General features: G+C 46.9%; 1 protein-coding gene and 2 pseudogenes across 1 annotated transcript in view; 1 reads left to right on the top strand and 2 right to left on the bottom strand.

Annotated features, from left to right (window-relative positions):
• The window catches only part of LOC142563880 (uncharacterized), a 37,472-nt gene extending 28,978 nt beyond the window's left edge, over window positions 1–8,494 (top strand). Inside the window, exon 5 of the mRNA XM_075674562.1 lies at window positions 8,190–8,494. Coding sequence (XP_075530677.1) covers window positions 8,190–8,213 — 24 coding nt within the window. The 3' untranslated portion in view covers window positions 8,214–8,494. The remainder of the gene's footprint in view (window positions 1–8,189) is intronic.
• Window positions 1,819–2,613, bottom strand: LOC142564417 (very long chain fatty acid elongase AAEL008004 pseudogene; annotated as a pseudogene).
• A 2,881-nt stretch (window positions 8,495–11,375) lies between the features above and the next one.
• On the bottom strand, window positions 11,376–16,439 carry LOC142563384 (very long chain fatty acid elongase AAEL008004 pseudogene; annotated as a pseudogene).
• Between the last annotated feature and the right edge of the window lie 3,305 nt (window positions 16,440–19,744).

The raw sequence follows: 19,744 nt of genomic DNA, 5'->3' as shown, positions 1-19,744 counted from the left end.
GGTAGCGAATTAACTATATGTACTTCTATTAACAAGAATAGCTAGGCCTGGATAGGAAAACTTATGGTGATACGGTGCTATTTCCACCACAAGGAGAGGGCAGCCCAATAGACAAAACACTATTCGCTCTGCAAATAGCAATGAGAGTACGACCAAACAGACAAGACAGCGTTGGCGCTCAAAGTTACACTACGTGTAAGTAAACAACCTGCCCCTCCACACCATCCTACGCCAATGTTTCCCCAGAATAGGCACACCATCTCTTTCGGGAAATTGAGCGAAACGGCCTTACACCCTCTGACACGTGTTTTAAAGCGAAGCTTTCTTTTCGAACTCTCCCGGGTTCGGCGTGTCGACTGGACAGGCCACTTAGTATGTAGGTGGCTATATACGTGGATGTATGAAAAGCTTATTCGTGCGCTTTATGAAACTACCCGCGAAAGGGCTTATATAAAGTACAAGCGTGTGCGCTTCTGTTCTGTGCTACAAAAAAAAATATCTACGTAAAACCCGAGCATATTAGGTGGGCTCACGGGCACATCTAAAACACATCGACCGCTTAATGAAATGGGAAATTATGTTGTCAAGACGCACCAAGAGCAGGAAATAGGGCCCGTCTTACAAACACAGCCTGTGAAGAGACCATGCGTGCAGCCGTCGCTTCGTCTTCGGATTTTCCAGACTACGAGACTGAGTCCACTAAAACTGCCCGTCGGTGTTTTTTGCCGCCTGCACAGGGCAGATGTGGCAGTATTTACCGGATTATTAGGTTTACATAGCCTTGTCTGATTTATTCATTCGGTATGAGTCACTGGTGCTGTGCTCCCGCTCTTGGCCAATGGTTCAGAATGGGAATGTCCCTCTGTGACACCAGATTGACAAAATTCCTTAAAGTTGCTTGATGCGTGTCCTACATTTCTGGGCATACGCCTGCCATCGCCATCATTCCCTCGACAAGCATCACACATCGCCTTCGTCCTTGAGGCATCACTGCGTAGGTGACTCACACTGTGCTGCCGCCTGATTTAGAGCTTGCGTTTCGGCGTACGTATTTAACGATGCAGAGCATAAACATACAAATTGAATAAGAGTAAAGTTGTGACCGTTGGGGTGGGTGAACATCAACATCGCACGAGATTACGCATAGCATAAGTTGAAAGTAAACAAGCTTACGTGACTTATCGTTAGTTGTCAAGCATTTATTAACCGCTTTGCCAAAACTTCGGTTAAATTTCAGCCTGTCTGTTGTACCTCATTAAAGCTTCTTTCTGGGCGAGTTGGTGCATACCTGACATAAAAATTGTAACAGCGCAAACACACGCAACCACAAAGTAACAAGGAAGAGACACAAGCGCTGACTGTCAACTATATTGATGGAAGACGGATACCTTATATCAACGCACATCAACGAAAATGGCCTGATGTGAATGACATGTCTTGGTTCAGAAATGTTATGAGGGACGGTCCCACAAATACTCGCAAGTGCAACTTATCTGAAGAAAGCATAGCACGGCGATGGTGAAGGTAGAGCAGGAGCTCATAATGAAAATTTAACAGAACAATGAATGCGTCAGCAAACTGCTACATACCAAGATAATATCGCGTGCTACTGCAGTAATGGACAACAGTCCACATGAAGCCTTCAGGTTTCGGTCTTCTATTTCCGGTAGTCCACTTTCGGCACTCTTCCTTCGACAGTCCGTGCAGGTTGCAACGTACAAAAGTAGCGCATCGTGTCTCAACGGCTCGCAAATGCACATCCGAGCGGACGCTAGAGCACAGAACGCTCGCACTGACGCCAGACCACGGGTTCGAAGTTCACGCTTTCTTTTTGTTGTAGGCCTGGAAGTAGAAGCGGATGAACATGGTGAAGAAGAAAATGGCCTCACAGATCACGATATAGGTGTGTGGTCGCGGATATCCGCAGTTGATGAACAGCGGCAGCAGGTTGTGCGTGACCACAATGATGAACTGCGCCAGCTGGAGCTGAGTCAGGTACCGCTTCCACCATAGATGCTTGCTCACGGCCGGTCCCAGCAGCGACAGTAGATAGTAGGAGTACATCACCACGTGCACAAAGCTGTTCAGGACGAGTCCGAGAGTACTCTGGCCGTCAGAACCGTATGCGAGGCCGAAGCTGCCGTTGAACACGATGAGAATGTGGTGCGACACGTGCAGGAAGGAGGCGTGCGAGTCCTTCTTGCGCAGCATGAAGAACACGGTATCCAGGAAATCGGCGATCCTGACGAGCAGGTACCACCAGCACAGGTTCAGCAAGCCCATCGTGACGTCGTCGCGAACCTCGTAGTCAACACCTTTGCAGAGGAGGCTGTAGCCGCCGCCCAGGTACGATCTCTTGAGGAAGGCCACCGTAAAGTAGCAGTTGAGCAGAACCATGCTGGCATTGTACGCGATGATTAGCGGCTTTATGCCCTCGTACGGCTTGCGGTTCTTCATGAAGCGCGGCCCTCCGACTTTCACCACGTATATATACGCGGTGAACAGGGAGGCCAGAAACAGCTGGTTCCCGACCATCGGCCAGCCGACAGTGCGTGGGTCCCGTTCTAGAATGAGCTCCTTCATCAGGGGGTGTCCCCACAGGGAAGACAACATCGTGCAGGCCCGGGACGCGCGTCTGATCCGCGGTGCGGTCGAGAAGAGCCAATTTATTTGCCCCATCGGAGAGGGTAACCCGCCGCGAAAGGAGGCAAGGCTAGGGCCAAGGATATCTCGTTCGCCCGACTCGCTGACATAACGAACGGGCCCGGCAAGTCCTTCGTTGCGGTGTACTGCACTCAACGCAGCTACTTTTCTTTTTCTGTCGCAGCTGCTTACTGAACGGTAATCAACCATTATCAACATAAACAAATTAATGCCATACGGAAAGGTCCCGAGTGGCGCGTTTTTATACAAGGAGAGGCAGGGATGATCGAGGCGTATAGATTTCTTTAGCGCGACAGAATGCATTGGTGGGCTAGTAGGTGTGTAGTCGTAATAAACCTTACGAAAAACGCACGAGAAGGAAATCCTATAAGGCGATACTCTCGAATGGTTTGTCCATTACGTCACACGGCAACTTATAAGAAATAGGAACTAAGGAGTAAGCAAGGAATCATAATCAGTTTATTCGTAATAAAAATGGGGATAATTGCATGATAAGTATATACATAAGGATGTTCCGCATTTAGAAACTTCTATGTATTAGAGAGACCATAATGACGTCAGGCATATAAAAAACCTATGCCGTATAAAACAATCTAACAAGCAAAATTTTCTGTGGTACAGAACAACAGAGGCAACACTGAGCAATTGTATGGCAGCATTATTAGAAAAAAGGCTTCTCATGAATTACAGGCAGTAGTATGCCAATTTCTTTGTGAAAAAGGTGTATTTGAGAAAAACTTGACACGCACAAATCTAGCAATGTTGCGCTACATGGGAATCGGTTCGTGCCGATAAAGACAGTTAATGCTCTTTCAGTTGCTGCTTAATCTAGCGCCACATCTAGCCGACGCATGTTTTCCCACATCTACAGAAAAATTTTATAAACTAGACCAAGAACAGATTTTACAAATTTTAGATGGTTCTAGATCTAGTTCCGCAATACACTGTGCAGCCGAATTTGTTCAATTGTAAAGCGACGGACAAGTTAGAAGTACCCTTTAAAGACATGCAATGCTCATTTTAACTTCTGTTAACGAGTCTTCCTGTATGTCTCACGAACACTTCATTGTGTGATAATGTTATTTCGTAAAACTTCTCCAAAAGCGCATGAGGCGAACGTATTCGCATGGCGTACTGGGCAAGGCACTCTTCTAACTGCCGAGTTTCCGGCGCGTTTGTCAAATTTCGAGCGCATGACGTGTATTCTTTGACTTCAGGAAGAAAAGCACGTTTACACCACACCTCGACCTTGCGTTCTTAGGACCATGGTAACTCACATGTGGCTTCACATTGTCAGAAATGCGGCGCACACCAGAGCTTAACAAGTGCACAATTTCGTGTAAGAGGAGGGACCAATCTGCACCACAACTAAGCAAGCTTCTTTCTTTTTCTGGCATGCGTCTGCCAGAGCTCACCGATGTCGCGTGATACTGAATATACATACACTGATAATCGCTATCATGCGAGTCGTATGGTTTAGTGGCTGAGCTATGGCTGTATTTTCCCGCCGAGGCGGCTGCAGTGTACGTGCGATTTTACTTCCAAGTCTACGGCGTTGTGGCTTGCGGTCTGTTTTCTTCTGCCTCTTAAATGCCTAGAGATTTCTATGCCTATACCCAACGAGGAAACCCGTCCGTAAGGTTGGATGTGCCCGCAGCAGCGAGCGAATTGTCCTTCGGGCTGCCTCTCGCTTCACCTCAAGCTCAAGCGCGAGAACACCCAGCACACGAGGCTGCTTGCAGTCTGCCTTCACGGTCACCATCGCATATCGCTTTCAAGATACGGCCCTCGCAACCGCGTCAGACACAGCCGTCGCTGGAATGTGGTTGATCACGGTTCACGGATGGATCGCGGATAGATCAGGCGCTAAAACAGCGATAACGGCTTATGATGATCGGAACGTCATCGGCGCACTTGGAGCCGCCACCTGCAGCAGTTTGCTTGCGTCTTCCTGTCACCTTGTGCCACCGTCGCCGGCAGGTGGCGGTGGAATCGGTTGTTGCCCTTTCAAGAGCGCCCGCGCAAATGCCAGTGACCGAGAAACGCCGCTTCTGGCACAGCGCGAATCGCCGCTTTGAATCGCTCCGCCCGCCGGGGCTTAGCCTTGGACGCCAAGCATCTTCGTACGCAGGGCCGCTTTGCGGGACCGCATGTTCTATTCCTCTCAGAAGGCGGTGTTTGCGTTGGCCTCCCTCTTTCAATATGTCCATGAAAGAATCTTTAAAGATTCCCCGATTCCTTGCGTGAGCGAACGGGGTCTTTCCGCTGTAGTCGATCATTAGAGACGTACTCTTCTGTTTCGATGCGAAGTAATACTCTCCGAGAGCGACCACTTTCTCGCGGGTGCGCGGTTGGGGCAATTCGTTGTTTTTGATGGACCGAGTTCGATGAAAACGCAGCATAGTTCATGGTTTTCGTGCGCCGATCCCAGTTGTAGTGCAGGCTAGAATTATGTGCCACAGAGGTACATGCACTAGGAATCTCCACAGTGGCCATTCGGTATGTGCCACTGCTCCTAGCTGGATTTTTATTTCATACCTGCCATTGCAAGCATTCTGGCTTACTTACTATAAAATACGTACTACAGCCTGCAATCTCCATCGAACCGCTCGCTAAACAGCAGTTGCATTATTCATGCAACAGTTCTAGAGCAATCATGAATGCTTCGCATTACCTATATGTCACCTACAGTTGGGTATACCAAAATATATTCTTCCATGTTTACCTCACTTCGCGCAAACACGACGGCGCAGGACATCATATACTATCCGCCCAAGCGCGTTGTGTTCGATCTTGCAATGCGAATAGGTATGCATATTTTGCTGTGCTTTGTTTAACTTTCAGAGAATCCTAAAGTAAGGACCGGTTCGTCGTTACGAAAGTCATTCATAGGCTTCGCTCGATTGTCACGAAGGAACGCGCGTTATTCATTGAGTGCAATTCGCTTATGCGATCAAACAACTACCACCAGCCGACGCCACTCAGTTCATTGAATGAGTGCGAGAAGACTCTTCCTGGAGAATAAGTGTCGTGATCATTTCTAAAGCGAAGTTTATTCGTCTACCATTGTGTGGATTCGTCTGGGTCGGTCACCCTGTCTCTTGGTCGCTGGTGGAGTTGCCGTTGAGTAGATGCTTATTCACTTAAATAAAGGAACCGCGTCCGGCGGTGAGATTCGAACCACGGCCCTGAAGCGTATAGCAAATCGCTGCTCTAGCTTCTGGCCGAAATCACGCGTGCACTTCAATCGTGTCAACGCAACTAGGTCCTTGCGATGATCGCCGCGTGTCAGTCGCCACCGCAATCCGCGCCGTAGTAAAGCTGATTATCAGCACGGCGGCAAGCTGTGGGTATGGACCCCAGTGCGGCGCCGTGGACTGTCTGAAAAGCTTCTGTGCCGACACTTCGGCCCTTACGAAATCCTTCGTTGTATAAGCGACGTCACTTATGAAGTGAAATCCGCTGGACACCAGAGCCCAAGACGGTGCAAATCCACGGAAGTTGTGCGTGTTGTCCGCATGAACCCCTGCCAGGAGAGGTCGTGATCAAAAAGAAAAAAGATTGGAGCGCACAGGAACCCCTACTTCCTCTCACGTATCGGACCGATGCGGTAAGGAGCGGGACAATGCCGCGACGAGGTCCCATTCAATTTGCGCGCCCTTCCTATTGGACACCGTGCACGCTGTACCGAGGTGTCGTTCAGCAACAACAGGCATCGATCTTCGTGGCACTGGTAGCCCTTTGGACCCGGCCCGCATGCGCCACGCGCACGAGGTGTCACGCCAGGAGAAAGAAGAAGACGGTTCGAGGTCAGTTTGAGAACGCGACTGCCAGGGATTTTCTTCACGACCGCAGTTACTTTTACTTGTGGGCACAAGTTAACCTTTAATAAACATTGTTGTGTTATTAACATCGTTACAATATCATTAGCCAGCGCCACCACTCATAGACCTGGGCAGCGGATGTGGAACATCCTTTCTGCTGCAGGCGTCACGAGAACGTGATCTTTTTGGGTGTGGGTGCCGGTGAGCGGTGGCTCTCGCTAACGCTCCCAGGGTTCTACTAGGAAACACAAATACCCAAGAAAGTGGATGGGGTAACGGTGCCACGGCAGCTCAATTGGTAGAGCATCGCACGCGAAATGCGAAGGTTGTGGGATCGTTCCCCACCTATGGCAAGTTGTTTGTTTTATCCGCTTTCATTTTCATTTATTTATTATTTATTTTATTTACGAAGCACGAGTAATTTCCCTATGTTGCCCTTGGCGTCAGTGCTTGTTGGCTTCTTATAATATGACTGCACACACACACATATATATATATATATATATATATGAAGTTCGGAAAGCTGGTCGGACCTAGCCCCCGCTCGGAAAAGTGAGAAGTCTCCGCCGATAGAATAAGGTAGTAAGCATTCTATTTTAAGCATATGTACAGATTCCGAAATTGAGGCCAAGAAGTAATCGAGTCATTGCGTCGCTTCTCCACTGATTGGCTTCGATTCCGCAATCTCAACATGTGCCCTCAAGTGAAGGGTAAGATCAGTTTAGAAGAGTTATAACATAGGGAGTCATGAGAGAATGTACATATTCGTTCCTTATATCGCATTCTAACTGGCTTCATGGTTTCAAAAATGTTTTAACTATAGTTGCACAGACGGTATGTTAACATTGTCATGAATCAAGGTGACAAGCGTAAGAAAGAAACCAACTAAACAACCAATATAGTGGGAAGGTGGTACTTACAACTTCAGCTGAACCGGTGGAGCCCAACCTAAAATCTTTTTCTTTCTTTGCATTCATCGACTGTTGTTCCTTTAAAATGAAGCAATAGTCGTTCTGGATGTGCCTCGTTTTGTACGCTTAACTGTAATTGAAAAAGAAAACCGCACACGCTTCAATTAACCTAAGGTTCACAGATCAGCTTAGTGCATATATGCAACAATAAAATGAAGGTTGTCAGTGCAATGCTTTGTATAGGCTTCTACATTTTTAAACAGCGACCACCAACATGGAGTGGCGTCTGTGTAGTGTGTATGTGTGCCTGTGTGTGCGTTGTGTATGCGTGTCATGTCTATACAAACAGGGACCACTAACATGGAGTGGCGTCTATGTAGTGTGTATGTGTGCGTGTTTGTGCGCTGTGTATGTGTTGCGTCTGTGTGTCTGCATGTGTGTTGTGTACAGGTTGTGCGTGTGTGTTTTGCACTTGTGTGCGTTTGTGTAGTGTGTATTGGGGCGGGCGTACATTTTGTCCCATTATAAGTACTGTTTGTCTCAAAGTGTGTATGGTGCCACTGACTGGCCACGTACTAATATTCTGCAGTTACCTGAAACGAAAAAGTCGTCTGGCTGGTACAAACACTATTTGGCAGTGGCCTCCCATACAGTACTCAGATACGCACACACTTCAGGGCTTTGTTGGCCACACTACCCCCCAAAAAACCTTGCGCTAAAGTGCTTCACTGAGCTCTGGACAATCGTGCTACTGTCATATGTATATTAAAGCACCACTGTTGTTTTTCAGGTCAGTCGTAGCATGACGCCCTGATAAAGGAGCCAAGGTCCAGCGCCCAAGCAAGCAGCATGGACTTGCAGCAAAAGTTGTCTCCATAATGAGGTGTCTTCATGATTGAGTTTTAAAGAAGTCTTGAACAACGTAATGCCGAGGTCACTCTGACTTTCTTTTCAGCGCCATTGTGGTGTCATAAGCTGGTTCTCTTGCACTGTAGGAAGAAGTTCGCTGTTTCTGTTTTGTTTTCATATGGTTTATTTAGCCGTCTCTTTTTGTTGCCTTAAAAGAAAACACTTTTCTATTTTTGTACGAAACAAGCTCTAGCCTGGCTATTCTTTGCAATATCATTTACCACAATGTTAGCGCTGCCACCTGCTCTTTGTCACGCATGGCTCCAAGAAATATCTAGTTCCTTGATTTATATAAACACACACACTCATACCCGCCGTGGATGCTCAGTGGCTATGGTGTTGGGCTACTGAGCACGAGGTCGCGGGATCGAATTCCGGCCACGGCGGCCGCATTTATATGGGGGCGAAAAGCGAAAAAACCCGTGTACATAGATTTAGTTGCACGTTAAAGAACCCCAGGTGGTCAAACTTCTCGCAGTCCTCCACTACGGCGTGTTTCATAATCAGAAAGTGGCTTTGGCACGTAAAACCCCATAATTTAATTCTAACACACACACACATACAAACACACACACACACTCCCTCGCCGCGGTGGATAAGAGGCTATGATGTTGCTCTGCTGAGCATGAGGTCGCAAGGGTCGCATACTGGCCGCGGCTTCCGCATTTTGATGGGGCGAGATGCAAAAACGCCCATGTGCCGTGCATAAGGGGCACGTCAAAGATCCGCTGCCGATCTTGAACAATAAAAAGTAATCTGGAATCCCCCGCTACAGCGTGCCTCATAATAATATCGTGGTTTTGGCGCGGAACATCAAAGAATCAATTCACAGAAAAAAAGAACAAGTGGTAGAGTAAAATTACATTAGACAATTTTCTGGTAAGAATAGTTTTGCACTTTCGCCAGTCAGCTACGATGGTTAAACCAAGATCTGATTTTGCACAACAGCTGCTCTTTACATCAGAAAAGCATACCGAGTGTATCTGCATTTTCAAAATACGCACGTCTTCAATGTGCACTTCACAATATCGACAGTGGGGCATACTGCGCACCTGCCATGACGCCTCATACACACGGCCCCTCCATCTTGAAATTTTTGTATGAATACACGGCGTGACTAGTTCAAAACAAATTTACTTACAGGCTCGGGGAATTTCGTAATTTGGCCATCACTGCCTATTACATAAAGATGTACGTATTTATCTACTTCGTTTGCTTTGCTTTGAAAGGGCATCTAGTTTTTCCGGTTCTTCCTTTTTTACGCGTGCGTGCGATCCGAGGCAAGCGGAAGCTTGCCTATAGCCTGGAAAATTGACTTCTAAGCTGTTATAACACCTGGAGGGAAACCGATGCTGCTTGTTTTCTGAATCTAGTGCGCATAGTCACTTTTATTAATATTCCTGTCTTCATATTTATCTCTCCAGTGGTCTTTTGATGTATAATAAAACAAAAGTCATTTTCTTATACAAAGTCTTCAATTGCAAATTATTGCTCAGAGCCACTGAGACAAAAATTGTTGACCATATCTAACTGCGACAAAACTTAGCAAAGTTAAAACTCAGACACACACGCTCGTTATGTGTGACCTTTGCCTTTTTGCGATACAGTGGATTATCTCCAGCTTTCAAAAGAGAGGCTAATTTTCGATGAGTCCAGCTGCATATTTACATGATATTTGTTATTTTATAACGAGATATGGGACTCACGATAGAAAACTCAAACAGGACAGAACTTCAAATGAAAACGGAGGCCGGTATAGGGGTAAACTGTGACCGAAAAAGCAATATCGGCCGCAGTCAACGTTTCGACAAATAAAATGCTCTTCGTGAGGGTGGCCACTGCCCTCACGAAGAGAAATGTTCTTTCAGCGCGCTCGCTTAAGCGACAGTCCAGGTGCACCCATTCTTCGTCACGATAAAGAAGTCTTCACACATGATATTTCTGTACAATGTAACAGAAAAAAAAAATCTGAAGTAACAAAAAAATGTAAACAGAAAAAGGAACTTTTTCTGTACCTCAAAATGAATAATTGTTGTACACTAGTTTTTCTCTAAAATAAAACGAAATATTATTAAAATAACAGAAAAATTTATACAGTAAACAAAGCTTTTTTTTTAATAAGAAACAGATAATTGTCTTTAAACACAAAATTTCTGCTGATGGAAAACAGAAAAACGTGTTAAATAATAGAAAAATTATAAATAGAAAACAGTGCTTTACATAAATTTTCTGGCAAGGCAGCTGCCGGAAAATTTTCATTTTAAAGGAAAAAACGCGCCCACTCACTGCTGATGATGATAGCTTTTGCATCACTGGACAGGACTACGCTTTTTTTTTTCAAGGTCATCGGGGGTACATGCCACTTCAGGCTTTCGCCTTAATGTGTTGGCCTAGTGATTGAGGCTTCAGGCTGTTGCGCTAGGGCACCAAGGTCAGAATACAGCCGCTCGAACAGCTCTTTGGTGTTTTTGTAAATGAGGAATTTTCGGTTTGCTGCCAATGTACAAGTTCAGTGTTGTGCGTGTGTGTCACTATGTTTGTGCGTGTCATTGGGGTCTGCGGTGCAGTCTAAATATACCCAACATGTTCTCAAAGTAAGGTTTTCTTTGCGAACCCTCCCAGACTTTCCTGACCGTGCTCCTGGTGCTCCTGGGTCCTGTCTTGCAGAATTGTTCACGCCTGAAAAAAACTGAATTACGTTTCCGGTGGTGGGATCGAACCTCTGCCTCCCACCACAGCAGTCCGATGCCCTAACCATACGGCATCAATCGCACGCATATGTCTACCGAGCCAACGCCAACTCGTTCTTTCAAATGATTGCGCCACACTGCTCCACGCCAACATAATATCGCGTGCTACCGCAGTAAAGGAGACCAGTCCGCTTGAAGCCTTCAGATTTTGGCATTCTATTTCCGGTAGTCCACTTTCGGCACTCTTCCTTCGACAGTCCGTGCAGGTTGCAACGTACGAAAGTAGCGCATCGTGTCTCAACGGCTCGCAAATGCACATCCGAATGGACGCTAGAGCACAGAACGCTCGTACTGACGCCAGACCACGGGTTCGAAGTTCACGCTTTCTTTTTGTCGTAGGCCTGGAAGTAGAAGCGGATGAACATGGTGAAGAAGAAAATGACCTCACAGACCACGATGTAGGTGTGTGGCCGCGGATATCCGCAGCTGATGCACAGCGGCAGCAGGTTGTGCGTGACCGCAATGATGAACTGCGCCAGCTGGAGCTGAGTCAGGTACCGCTTCCACCAGAGATGCTTGCGCACGGCCGGTCCCAGCAGCGACAGTAGATAGTAGGAGTACATCACCACGTGCACAAAGCTGTTGAGTATGACTCCTAGGGTGATCTGACCGTCAGAACCATAGGCCAGGCCGAAGCTGCCGTTGAACACGATGAGAATGTGGTGCGCAATGTGCAGAAAAGAGGCGTGCGAGTCCTGCTTGCGCAGCATGAAGAACACTGTATCCAGGAAGTCGGCCATCCTGACGAGCAGGTACCACCAGCACAGGTTCATCAACCCCATCGTGACCTCGTCGCAAACCTCGTAGTCAACGCCCTGGCAGAGAAGGCTGTAGCCGCCGCCCAGGTACGATCTCTTGAGGAAGATTTACGATCTCTTGAGGCACTGTAAAGTAGCAGTTCAGCAGAACCATGCTGGCGTTTTAGGCGGCGATTAGCTGCTTTATGCCTTCGTACGGCTTGCCGTTCTTCATGAAGCGCGGACCTCCGATTTTCACCACGTATATATACGTGGTAAACAGGGAGGCCAGAAACACCTGGTTGCCGACCATCGGCCAGCCGACAGTGCGTGGGTCCCGTTCTAGAATGAGCTGCTTCATCAGGGGGTGTCCCCACAGGGAAGACAACATCGTGTAGGCCCGGGACGCGTCTCTGATCCGCGGTGCGGTTGAGAAGAGCCAATTTATTTGCCCCATCGGAGAGGGGAACCCACCGCGAAAGGAGGCAAGGGTAGCTACAAGGGCATCACGTTCGCCCGACTCGCTTACATAACGAACGGGCCCGGCAAGTCCTTCGTTGTGGTGTACTGCACTCAACGCAGCTACTTTTCTTTTTCTGTCGCAGCTGCTTACTGAACGGTAATCGACCATTATCAACATAAACAAGCTAATGCCATACGGAAAGGCTCCGACTGGCGCATTTTTATACAAGGAGAAACAGTGATCAGGCGCATAGGTTTCTTAGCTCAGCAGAATGCATTGGCGGCCTAGTTGGTGTGTAGTCGTAATAAACCTAAAAGAAAGATACACGAAAAAGAAACCTTATAAGGCGATACGCTCGAATGGTTTATTTATTACGTCACACACCTACTTATCAGAACCGAGAGGTAAGGAGTATGCAAAGAATCAGAATCAGTTTATTCATAATAAAAACGGGTATAATTACATGATCAGTATATTAAGAAGGAGGTCCCGTACTTAGAAACTTCTCTCTAGTGGAGAAGCCATAACGACGTCAGGCATATAAAAGATCTATACCGTATAAAACAATCTAAGCAGCAAAATTTTCTTTGGCACAGAACAACAGAGGCAACACTGAGGAATTGTATGGCAGCATTATTAGAAAAAAGGCTTCTCATGAAGTACAAGCAGTAGTATGCCAACTTCTTTGTGAAAAAGGTGTCTTTGAGACAACTTGACATATCTAGCCGACGCCACATCTAGCCCGCATCTAGCCGACGCATGTTTTCCCACATCTACAGAAAATTTTATAAACTAGACCAAGAATAGATTTTACAAATTTTAGATGGTTCTAGATCTAGTTCCGCAATAAACTGTGCAGCCGAATTTTTTCAATTGTAAAGCCACGGACAAGTTAGAAGTTCCCTTTAAAGACATGCAATGCTCATTTTAACTTCTGTTAACGAGTCTTCCTGTTCCTTTTCATGGACACTTCAGTGTGTGACAATGGTAATGCGTAAAACTACTCCAACCGCACATGGAGAGAACTTATTCGCATGACGTACTGGGCAAGGCCCTCTTCTAACTATCAAGTTTCAGACGCGCTTGTCAAACGACCAGCACAAGATGTGTCTCCTTTGACTTGAGGAAAAAAGCACATTTAAACCTCACTTCGACCTTGCCTGCTTAGGCCCATAGTAACTCACATGTGGCTTCACACACACACACACACACACCGACTCGGAAGGTCCTTATTAGATCTTTAGGATGCCGAGTAACACTACCACTTAAATGTTAAGTTTTATTATTACCGTATTATTGGACCTTGAGTATCATTGCAAGCGCCCAGCAGCTTGCAGGATTAAAAATGTTTCATTCTTCAATGAGTTTCGTCAATTTTACAGAATGCGAGAACTCTCTGGAGAAACGTCACACAAGAGAAGATCGCCAATGTCATCCGTGGGGTATTCGAACAGCACCCGCCCAGTGACGGAAAAACATGCCTTCGACAAAAAACATTGTCGAAAACAATGAAAGAAGTGAACCGCTTGCAAAACGACATACGCTTGCACCAAGAATAAACAGCGAGCCTTCTTAATTCATTTTTCCCTAAAGCACTTTACCTCTAATACTGAAACTTGCGCCCCAATATAAGCTTTTCAATGTGTTCCGAATAGTTGTCGACATCATTATGTCGATTAGTGATCTGGCTTTTGATACTTTACCTTGGCGTGCACATATGTGTCTGCGGTGCCTGCAGGGGACAGAATATCTAACATGAGCGAGCATTCGATCATTGGCTTAGCAGTTCGCCAGCATTCGGAATCGGCTGTCGCGCTTTCAAGAGCGCCCGCGCACGCGCCAGTGACCGAGAAACGCCGCTTCCGGCACAACGCGTATCGCCGCTTCGAATCGCTCCTCCCGCCGTGGTGTCGGCTTAGCCTTGAACGCCAAGCGTCGCCGTACGCGGGGCCACTTCGTGGCATCGCATGTTCTATTCATCTCAGAGGGCGGTTGTTGCCTTGGCCTCCATCTTTCAAAATGTCCGTTGAAGAGTCTTGAAAGATTCCCCGGTTCTTTGTGTCAACGAACGGGGTCATTCCATTGTAATCGATCATTAGATATGCATTCTTCTGTGCTGATGCCAAGTATTATTCTCAAAGGGCAACCACCTTTTCGCGGGTGGGCGGTCGGGGCGTTTCGCTCTTTTGGCGGACCGAGTTCGATGAAGAGGAAGCTTATTTCACCGCTATCGTGCGCCGATCCCGGTGACAGTGCAAGCTGAAATGACGCGCCGCAGAGGCGACTGGAAGTGTGCACTGGGAATCTCCAGAGTGGCCACTCTGTATGTGCGCTGCTTCTAGCTGAATTGTCATTTCATAACTTGCCATTGCAAACATTATGGCTTACTTACTATAAGTACTACAGCCTGCAATCTCCATCCAACCGCTCGCTTAACAGCAGTTGCATTATTCGTACAATAGTTCTCGACAAGTCATGAAGGCCTAGCATTACCTATACTACAACTTCAGTTCGGTATACCAATCGGCAGTTAAAAACTCGGCACCGGGCCCAGACCCGATCACAAATACAATGATTCAAAACATGGATTCGGTAGCCCTCGCGAAAATAAAATAGATTTTCAATAGCGAGTGCTGGGGCCAAGGGAGACTTGCCCCAATAGTGGAAATTGGCTAAAATAACCATGACCCCCAAACCAAAAAAGAATCCCTCGATTGATACACTACGGCCGGTGTCGCTCACGTCCTGCCTGGGTAAGCTCTATGAAAGGGTTATCCATAGCAGATTGCAGCGATACCTGGAAGAGCGCAGCTGGTTCCCGGACTCCATGATAGGATTTCGCACGGGTTTATCTTGCCAGGACGCGTTCCTCCTACTTAGAGACGAAATTCTAACTAATATACCGCACGGCGACGAGCGACTAGTCCTAGCACTAGACCTCAAACGAGCCTTCGACAACGTCTCTCACGCCGCAATATTAGAGGAACTCGAACTCGCGAGTTATGGTGAGCGCACATACAATTACTTAAGAGCGTTTCTTTCCAACCGCGAGGCGAGCATCACTATTGGCCAAATCACTTCGGATTTATTTAAAATACCTGACAAAGGAACACCTCAATTAGCTATATTATCTCCTCTTCTCTTCAACATGGCGATGTGTCGCCTCGCGCGCGATCTGGATCGGATACCCGACCTAGGTTACACGCTCTATGCAGACGACATCAAGCTGTGGACGAACAGAGGTTCACTAGGGGATAAGGAATATACGCTCCAAAGCGCAGTAGTAGCGGTGGAGAAATTTTCTACATGGAGTGGCCTGTAGTGCGCACCCGAAAAATCTGAGGTGATCCGGATACACGCGAAAGGCTACAAATCCAGAGGATCAGTTAACATCGTGGTTGAGGGTCAATCAGTCCGAGAGGTACCTACGATGCGAGTCCTGGGTTTGGGGCTTCAGAGCGACGGGAGACCAGTACAGACATTCAAGACCCTCAAATCCGCAGCCCCCAACATAGCCCAAATGATACGTCGCGTGACGTATCGAAAAGTGGGACTGCGAGAAGACGATACCCTAAGGCTCGTACAGGCCTTAGTGGTTAGTCGAATCACGTATGGCTTACCGTACCAAATCCTGAACAGGGAGGAGGAAAAGCAGGTTAACACAATAATCCGAACCGCTTTCAAAGCTGCTCTGGGCCTGCCTAAGTGCACTTAAACGCAGCGCATGCTAGCTTTGGGAGTGCACAATGCTTTCGACGAACTGAGGCAGGCCACCCTGATACGACAGAGTTCAGCTTCACAAGAACTGGTAGGGCTACATTGGCTAGACTCAATATCCCAGCATACCCCATTTACCTCGCAGAGCAGGCCGTACCTCTCCCTCCTTCGATGAGATCCAAAATTACAGTAGCCACAATTCCAAAGAATATGCATGCCGAGTACAAGAAAGACAGGCGCAAAGCACGCGCACAACTCATTCAATCAGCGTACTCTAATAACCATAGGTACAACACGTACTACACGGACGCAGGTATGTATGCAGAGGCGACCGGGCAGCGCTACCAAAGGAGGTACGCCCTGGAAGTCGTGAGCACGATCTACCAACAGCAAATTACCGCGTCGGCCACAGCGGGATCCCCCACCTCGGCTGAAATATTAGCAGTGGCGATAGCGGCAATCATAATCAGCTTAGATCTATAACACATTCTTCGAAAACTTTTCTTTCTTTAATATTACGATAAAGTGTTGATCATTACAAGTGGAAATGAAGGTCGAAGCTTCACGTTCCGAATTTCCCACCGAAATCCTGGCCCTGCAAGAGTGAAATGAAAGCGCATTGTTATTATGGTTCGTTATTCCGGATTTCTCATCACTGTGCCTGATTTATTAGCTCTAAATAATGACACTTGTACTTTCTCGGAGACTGCCCTTCGTCCGCAAACAACTTAAACTGATCGCTCAGTTCAAGACGCGCCTGCATGATTACAACTTACTGGAATGTTATCGACGCTTCTGTGCGATGCTTGTTGTCACCGAAGCACGTATAATCTTATTGTATACGCGACTCGAATGGTGTAGAACTTTCTGGAAAACACGCGAGCACGAGCGATTACTCTGGAACCTTCGATGATTCATGTATGAAAGCTGACGCTCTTGACAGGCAGATCAGATTTCAATGATCGCCGACTGTGTTCGCCGCAATCGTTGTGCTTTGAGTGTACCTTGCGCTTGTGGGCACAGGTTGGCCGATTAAAAAGCTAGGCGAGTTATTCGCAGTTTTGCTATTGTTTTTCACCGTCACTACTACGTGACAATAAGATGTGTTCATGTGCCGCGTTTCCGTGTGGCACTTTTGGATGTCGAAAGATAGAAGGAGGCACCTGTAGTCGTCTCTCCACATATCTGTGTCTGTGTCTGTGTCGTTCTGCGTCTTCGAACGCAAGGACACCGATCCATCATATGAGAATAAGGCTTGTGATGTGACGTTGTTCAGGGTTACAGGATATGCTGATCAGACGGAAACACAACTATAGTCTGCGCTGCTACTTACAAATTGTACACATGATAAGCGGCATAAGCGCAGATGATAATGAGACCTTCACCCGAAAATAGCTAAATATTGTTCGCTTGTGTATCTGCACTGGAACGGAATGACTCTAGCCTACTATAAGGCATTATGTGCTGAAAGGATACTTTGGCACACGTAGTGAGAAAATTTGCCAAGCCTCACTATCTATTTTTCATCTGCTCCCCAGCTGTACACTGATATCGCATAGTTGTTTCGGTTTAGTCAAGTTATCCCTTGTTGAAACGAACATCTTAAACTTCTTTGGCGTTTTCGACCGTTTTCGTGGTTGGTTCATGTTCGATGGTCGTTAGCCGGACCCTGGAAGAAAAAAGTTTGGTCGATCGCTAACCTCTCTCTGGTTCTCTCTCTCCCTCGCTTTCGTGCTAGTCTTTTCACTCGCCCACTTCTCCGTGATATTTGCTTACATTCACAATCATCGTTGACGGTTCCTGCAAATTGTTTTTCTAGGCTTTTCTTTTGTTTCCGTTTACCCTGTTTAGCGTACACTTGCGTATCATTTAATGCAAGGGTTAGTTTGCAAACCAGCGCTGTGCCAGCTCTCTATGTGTCTGAATTAACAGAGAGAGAGAGAAGGAGAGCTCTCTATTGAAAAGCAGATTAGCCGGGGTATATTCGCCTACATGCTGGTCTGAAGGGAATGGGACGAAGGGGAATCGAAGCAGTAGAATTAGGTCGGCAGCTGAATAGAAAAAATCAAAAGTACAACCAAAGAACGTTCAAGTCATGTGATCTTACCGGCAGTAAAGAAAGTGTCCTAGGCGATGAAGGCGGGTAATCGTCGTAAAACTTGATGAATTAATAAAAAGAGATCACATTCCTGATGGTATCATGTAAGTGGGTCCGAATTTGGAGTGCAACCCGGTTGGTTCAGTAAAAAAAAAAAACAAGTTATGGGCTTTGTGCTGTTTGCTGTTTCCTTGGGCAACGACCCAGCCAGTATTCGTGCCAAGGTCGAGGGTCCTTGACCGAGCTTTTTGCATGTTCATCAGATACAGTCCTCGCTCCTCTCTGTATGCAGGGCACTCAACCAAGATGCGTTCAAGAGATTCCATGGTGCCGCCGCAGTTGTCACAACAATGGCATGTTGTCTAGGCATCGCGAAAAAGGATCTGTTCGTACGCACAGCCACCGATGGTGGATAATGCGCGGTACATCACCAGCCTGGTGTCTTTCGTGTTCCTTGCGTAACGTCTCACGTATTCCAAGGCCACCTGACTGCCATTGATCAGGCAGAGAAACGACAAAAGGAAAAAAAAAGACCTACAAGGCTCCGCTCAAAGGTCGCACTTGTAGCACGCTTCTTTAGGGCGTGACACTTGCGACGTTATCCTTCGCCGTAAACGCGTTCTCCAAGATAACATAACCAGAATGGCGCGAACGATCAACCAGGTCAATCTCGAAACCATCCTTGACCCTTGTTCCAGCAAGTGTCCCTCAAAGGATACGCATCGGGGAGCTGCGCAGGGCGTCCTCTGTGTTCGCGCAGAACTTGAGGCTCGCAACGCAGCAAGCACTGCAAAATTCCGAAGTGCACGTTTGAGATCTCGGCCAGATGAGGTCTCCCGCATTTGATCGCTGCTCGTAAAATAGCGAGTGTGATATGTGTCGGCAGTTGTGTGTGGTCAGTGTATATGCAGAATAATTACACACAGTTTATTTTTCATTATTTATGTTCGACTCAAAACTCCGACACGTCTAAATAGCGAGCACACGCGAAAACTAGTGTCGCCCCGGGAACGTAGTGGCACTCGAACATCCCGCCTAACCAAAAATTAGCCGTCGCTCTTGGGCTTTGTAGTTCGCTCACGACAGCTCACAGCCTTCACTAGACTATCGAACAACGTCTGTGTCATAAGACGTTCCCTATAATCTCTACGTAAAGTTTGCACTGTGATTCAGTTTGCCATAGCAGGACTCGTTGCCGTGCAAACATCGGAAAAAGCAGGGCGCTGCATTCCGTAATTTTTCTACTATTATTTGTTCAAAATTTTATGCAGTGGCAACGAGGCCTTATTGCAGGGCGGAATATGGTAGGTGTTGGAAATGACCAAAAATGAAGCAAGAATAAAGCAGAGGAAAGCAGGCAAGGACACGTAGCATTAGAGCACATAAATGTTGTACTAGGAAAGAAAGGCGCCGTAGCGTGGAGTCAGAATTTCAATTAGTTACCGTCTTAGGGAGATTGTTCCATGTATAAATGACGTGCGGAGAAAATAATTTTTAAGAATAAGAATAATGATTAATTTAATATAATCAAATAATTAATCAAAGCAAGTTTCCCCTGTTGTCCTTGGTGTCAGTGTTTGTTGGCTTCTTATGATATGACTAATAAAAAAAATCGGGCCCCTCGGTTAACATCCTTTCTTCTCGTGCGGGGAAAATGGGAATTTAGCGACA

The sequence above is a fragment of the Dermacentor variabilis genome, chromosome 11, assembly GCF_050947875.1.
Source record: "Dermacentor variabilis isolate Ectoservices chromosome 11, ASM5094787v1, whole genome shotgun sequence".
Lineage (NCBI taxonomy): Eukaryota > Metazoa > Arthropoda > Arachnida > Ixodida > Ixodidae > Dermacentor > Dermacentor variabilis.
Note: the sequence above shows the minus strand (reverse complement) of the source record. Positions and strands in the feature narration are given on the sequence as shown.